The sequence below is a fragment of the Oratosquilla oratoria genome, chromosome 20, assembly GCF_046742065.1.
Source record: "Oratosquilla oratoria isolate Oo_2021 chromosome 20, ASM4674206v1, whole genome shotgun sequence".
In the NCBI taxonomy this organism is placed as follows: Eukaryota; Metazoa; Arthropoda; class Malacostraca; order Stomatopoda; family Squillidae; genus Oratosquilla; species Oratosquilla oratoria.
Genome location: NC_134796.1, coordinates 28189344 through 28195343, shown reverse-complemented (window position 1 = coordinate 28195343; position 6000 = coordinate 28189344). Strand labels below are relative to the sequence as shown.

Here is a 6000-nt window from a genome sequence, read left to right as displayed (position 1 = left end):
CGTAAATCAATTACAATAAAATATATAAGATGATCTATTTACAAAGTTACATTCAAGATGGGACATGAGACTTCCACGGGTGAATGTACGCCGTTGACCAGAATATATACGGCCTCTTCTGTGAGACACTGCACTGTGCAACAGTGCCGTTGCATGCCGAGTTTGCATTCTGCTTATTACTCCTTCACCTGCCATAATCACTTCCTGTTACGAAAGCGCGTGTTTGTAGTGGGGAAAAACTCACGCCCTGCCTAGGTTGCGATATGAAGAACTTCAGATCAGGGAAACGGTAGAATGAAGTTTTATCAATATTGAAAAAAGCAAATGAAATATCTCTGTGCGTATGATTTATGATAATTATTGATTACCTGCCTCCAGTAGCACTTGTATCCGAAACTAGAAGGCGTGAACGAAACAGGGTGGGAAGAATCCGTAGATATGGTAAAAACGCAATAGAATATTTCTCATAACCTGTTGTATAATTATTTCATCCTTAAGAGTAATGCAGCATAAGGGTGATTTGCGATTAATTTTAAGACATGCAAACATCTAGATAGTATATTTCATGGCGTATCTGTTCGTGGAATTCATGGTGCCTAAGCTCAAAAGTAACGTAGATTATTACCATTTCACAGATTTGATAGTGCAAATTAAGGGAAAATTTTAGTTATAGTATTATCCATATATATGAAAGTTCTTGAGAATAAGTATGTGCGTTATCGTTGCCACGAACGCATATAAGTTGAATGTGACGAATGTGCGTGACCAATCAGCTAATTTACATTTAACACGATCACATGTTGATACATGGCTTTATCCTCATTAAATACTGGGGATGACTAGGTCAAAGGTGATGCAATAATTTTTCATAGAGTAAATTTGCTTTAAAAAATCTCAAACACAATTAGTTTCGCCGTAATGAATAACGGTCTATTTGATCTCTCTTCTCTACACTTACGTAGCGTGTGATAAGGTACATCTGTCAAGCTACTGTAGTGTCTTGCGATAAGATTTTGCGTTAGAGACCATAGATTTATGTTTAAAACGGTAATTAAACTATAAGAAAACCATATTTTTTGTCATTCAATGTTTATTTGTTTCAAAAGTGAAAACAAATGCAGAATGAAAACACAATGTAACGCATATATGAACACCACATAATGAAAAACACTAGGCTAAGCTACTGTTTACAAAGGTTTTTGTAAACAGTAATATTTTTCATTATGTGGTGCTCATGGAAATTACGTAAGACTTACCCAAAAAAACGTAAGACTTGACTTGTAATATAATATAACACTTGAAAAGGGGAATTTATTTCAAATTGTTTAAAACACATTGCATGCAGAGAAAAAGCGTAAGATTTCCAACTTACGCCGTAAAACTTAAAAGTCATAGAAATTACGTATGACTTGCACCAAAAACGTAAGACTTGACAAGTATGAAGGTATTCATTTTGACAGGAAGTATGATTCAACTTCCAGTGACAAACGGAATTTTCGAGAGCAGCATAAGTTAACGATACGATCCTCTTGAATGTTGACTATGTTAGAGGATTATATTCTCTAATATGCCTAATAAATCTTAGGGTTTGAAATGTAATTTAATTAAGAATTGTAATTTGATCAATATTATTTATATATGTAATAAGTTCATCGTAATTTTTCTTCTAAATATGTTATTTGCGCAAAAAATATATACCTAATAATAAAATCAAATACCTTATAGTACCTTCACTTGTTTTAAAGGTGTCGTCTTACTCTCTTTATATTTCTGAAGTGTAAGTTGTAAACATTGACGATGGAGAGAAGAAGGGTCAAAGGTTTCCTCCTGTTATTTTTCTCCATGGTGATAATTTGTGTAAAGGCAGAGAACACTGGGACTGTAGATAGAGAGCTCGATGAAAAGGCACAGAATACCCATCGAATTGATAGTTTGAATATACTTTTGTATACATTTTTACTGATTTTGACGGTTGTAACAATATGGATCTTCAAGTACCGCAGAGCCCGGTATCTTCACGAAACTGGATTAGCAATCATATATGGTAAGGAGATAGCACAACTTCAGCATTGTATGGTTGACACCAGTATTACTCAGAATTGCGTGGAAGAGGAACCCAAACCACTTGATTTCAGGATGATCGTTCTGTCTTTAGAAATATCTAGTTCCTTACAAAGTCATAGTGACCTTTCAGTAACTGAGGTGTATTGTGTTAATGAGTAACATCTTACAATTATTTAATATGTCGGGATGTGAAAATCTGTGTTATGTTTGCATAATTTAAAATTTTTATTTTTAATTTGGTATTTAAAAATTAGTTTGACTGCATGTCACATGATTTTGACATGGTGACAGGTTGATGATTTTTAAAGGTTATACCTATTGTTTCTGGTAACAACATTTTGTGAACTTAAGAAATGGAAAATATAACAGGAATGTCATTACCTGTTGATACCATCATCTCATGACAAGTTGGTAGATTTTAGGATGTTGCACCTGTAACTTCCTCCTGGAGAGCCAGAACCCAGGGCTGCCATGAGGTATGAAAACATTACCACATATTGATGTATATAATTGATGCAAACCTACCAAATAGTATAGATAGATAAAGTATTAGCAGGCCATATTGCATGAAGGCCTTATCGAGAGAGAGAGAGAAAAAAAAAAAAACTCTTATTCTCCAAAACTGAGAATATAGGGACCCATAAAACTATTTATTCATATAAAAAAAATTGTAAGAAGCAGCAGTAATAATAATACACATTTATGTAACATGCCATGCCAAGAAATGTTTATACAATACAAGCACATTGTGAAAGGACTGCAAGTTTGGCCACTCGGATAGTATAGCTTATATACAGACAGGGCATTACCAAGATTCTATTCTAGCACAGGATGGATATAAAGAATCAAAGGGAATGAATGGGTTGAATAAGAAAATATATGCATTTTCTAAGAGAAACTGTTGCAAATTCTGTATACAAGGTAGTGGAAGTATAAATGATCACCCAAAGGCATGCCCAAGATTGATCAAGTATAGCCCAAACAAAGAAAGGTGCTGTACGAGAGAGAGAAAGTGCGAACATTACCACCCTAAACTGTGTTATAGGTCTTTGAATGAGGATATGTGAAATAATGAAAAATGCACTTACTCACCTCAAAGGGACTGTAAAAACAGGTAAGAGTGAGACACTGATGAAACTGAAAGGCAGTGGAAAACATGACAGATAGAGATAAAAGTGCTAAGAGCATAGATGACCAATCACAAATTTTTTTAGAAAGTTACCTACAGCAAATCTACACCATTTAAGTATAAATGGGACAATTCCTATAAATGATGCAGAATCAAAACAGTGGCACCCCAGCACAACCACAAGTATCAAGCATTGAACACAGTGCCCCAACCTGTCCAATGGCACCACCCAAAACAACAGTGGGTAGCACAAGCTCAACTGGCTCAGTGGTAGAGAAAATATTTCTGTGCAATGTATAGGGTCTGTACCCCATGAAGAACCAGACAAAAGTGAAATACCTAGGAATACTATCTAAAGAAAATTATTATCTTTTACTAAGTCTAACAGAAACCCACATAAGTGAAGAGATAATAGATGAGGAACTAAAGATTGGAAATTACACCTGGTAGAATTCATGGTGGTGTAGTGCTTTACCTCCAGGATGATGTGACATAAAGTGCATAAGTATTGTGGATAAATTTATAGAAGTGCACACCTACAAGATATAGTAATAAAAAATTAAATAGTAATTTTGTAAATTATAATACATTAACATAATATACATTATTCTTGGCTGAAATTAATCATAGAAACAGTTGCTAAAGGCTATAGAATAGCAAATGTAGCTGCTTTGACTACTTGAGACACCATCTTTGTTTTGGTAGAGCAGAGGTTGAAGAAATTAAAGTAGGCTAAATTCATCTATTCTAACCTAACCTGCCTACCTAGCCTAACCTGCATCTAATGATATGGTACATGTAATTCTAGACGTCATCAAGCCATCGTTGTGGTCTCTGACTTCTGAATCTATCAAAACAAAGATGGCGTCTAAAGGAGTCTACGCAACTTCGTTTCTTCATAGCTTTTAGCAATGTTTTTTTATGTTGATTTCCGCCATCCATTACATTGATGTGTTAGAATTTACAAAAATATTTTATTTTCTAATGCCATACTGCATAGATGTGCACTTCTAAAATAGTACCAGTATTGTGTTCGAATTCAGAGGGTACAAACAAACTGCTCATTGTTAAGGTGCCATAAGTGAGTGTAATAGTAGTGATAGTTTACTGACTGCCAAAATATGACTGTGAAGACTTCTCTAACGTACTAGCAAGGATATTAGAAAAAATGGAAAAAAATACAAAATTTATTATGCTTGGAGATTTTAATTTGCCCATAATCAATTTGCCCTCTTGTTATATAAGTGGAGAAACAATCAGTGACCAAGCCCAAGCTAATAAACTAATCAGGCTCACTGATAATAACCATTTAGAACAGGTCATGAGGGAGCCAACACAAATGAACAATGTGTAAGACTATGTTTTTACCAATGACAATTATGTCAGACCATAATTTGACTAAGTGAATACCAACTTAGCAAAATCAACACAAAAGAAAAGCAAAACTCCACTCACCCAGAAAAGACTCTGAAAAATTTGGTCACTCAATGAAGATTTAGAAAGGGTTGACTGGGCTTTGATGAGTAATTGTGAAACTGTTGAAGAAATGCTAATGTCTTTCATGAACAAATGCAAAAACTTATGCAAGAAACATATTCCTGGTAAAAGAGAATTAAACAGCAGAAATTAAATACCCAGAGACTAAAAAGTTCTCTTGAGAGCCAGAACAAAACTAGGGAAAATATCAAAAGTACCAGTATCAGGTACTGGTAATGGAAGAGAGAACATTGACACTAAAGTGAAAAAAATAGAAAACAAGCAAAAAGAATTGCATGAAGAAGACAAGGCATCATTGGCTATAAAGAACAATCCAAAATACTTCTGCATGTATGCCCAAATGAAACTTATATCTTGTACAGGTAGTCGTTGACTTACGACTGATCGACTTTACGACCATGAGATAGTGCAATAATATCTAACATTTAATAGAGTAATAGAATTGCAATGTTATGCCTGGCAGTGCAGTACAATTACTTTGCACGCCGCGAGACGTAAGTACGACAATTTTGGCAGGCTGCCGGCGGCATCAGCATTTCAGCCAGCTAAATATTCTTTCATTTTGTTTGAAGTAAAATGTTTCCTAATTTTGCATTGCATTTTGTATTTCTATATATTTCGCAATTAATAAAATGTAACAGTAAAACTTTTTTTATGCCTAGGCTAATTTGTTGTCGATAACAATATGTTCGGTACAGTACGTAAACGAAGAGAATGTGTTTTGAAATAAAAAATTTACCTTACATTTTGTATTTTTATATGTTTTGCAATTAATGAAATGTAACAGTAAAACTTTTTTATGCTTAGTTTGTTGTCGATAACAATATGTTCGGTACAGCATTTTGTATTTTTATGTTTTGCGATGGTGGACTGGTTGGTGAGATTATTTAATGTTTGCTGGAGAGAGGGTAGAGTACCGGAGGACTGGAGTAGTGCCTGTATAGTTCCTCTTTACAAGGGAAAAGGGGACAAGTGTGAATGTAGTAATTTCAGAGGGATTAGCCTGTTGAGTGTAGTAGGGAAGGCTTATGGGAGAATCTTAATTGAGAGGATTAGGAGAGGAACAGAAGGAGTAATTGGTGAGGAACAGTGTGGATTTAGGACGGGTAGAGGTTGTGTAGATCAGATCTTTGTGGTAAGACAGATATGTGAGAAAGCTATAGGAAAGGGGAAGGATGTTTTTTGGGCTTTTGTGGATCTGGAAAAGGCTTATGATAGGGTAGACAGAAAGGCACTGTGGGAGGTTATGCAGATTTATGGGATAGGAGGAAAGCTTTTGGGAGCTGTCAAGAGTTTTTATGTGAGTAGTA

The 6000-nt window shown here is 34.9% G+C and overlaps 1 protein-coding gene across 2 annotated transcripts in view; it reads left to right on the top strand.

Annotated features, from left to right (window-relative positions):
- Positions 1–1787: 1787 nt before the first annotated feature.
- Positions 1788–6000, top strand: part of Nhe3 (Na[+]/H[+] hydrogen exchanger 3) — a 165068-nt gene continuing 160855 nt past the window's right edge. For both annotated transcript variants that reach the window (XM_076203772.1, XM_076203773.1), the window contains exon 1: positions 1788–2044. In XM_076203772.1, coding sequence (XP_076059887.1) covers positions 1798–2044 — 247 coding nt within the window. In that variant the 5' untranslated portion in view covers positions 1788–1797. The remainder of the gene's footprint in view (positions 2045–6000) is intronic.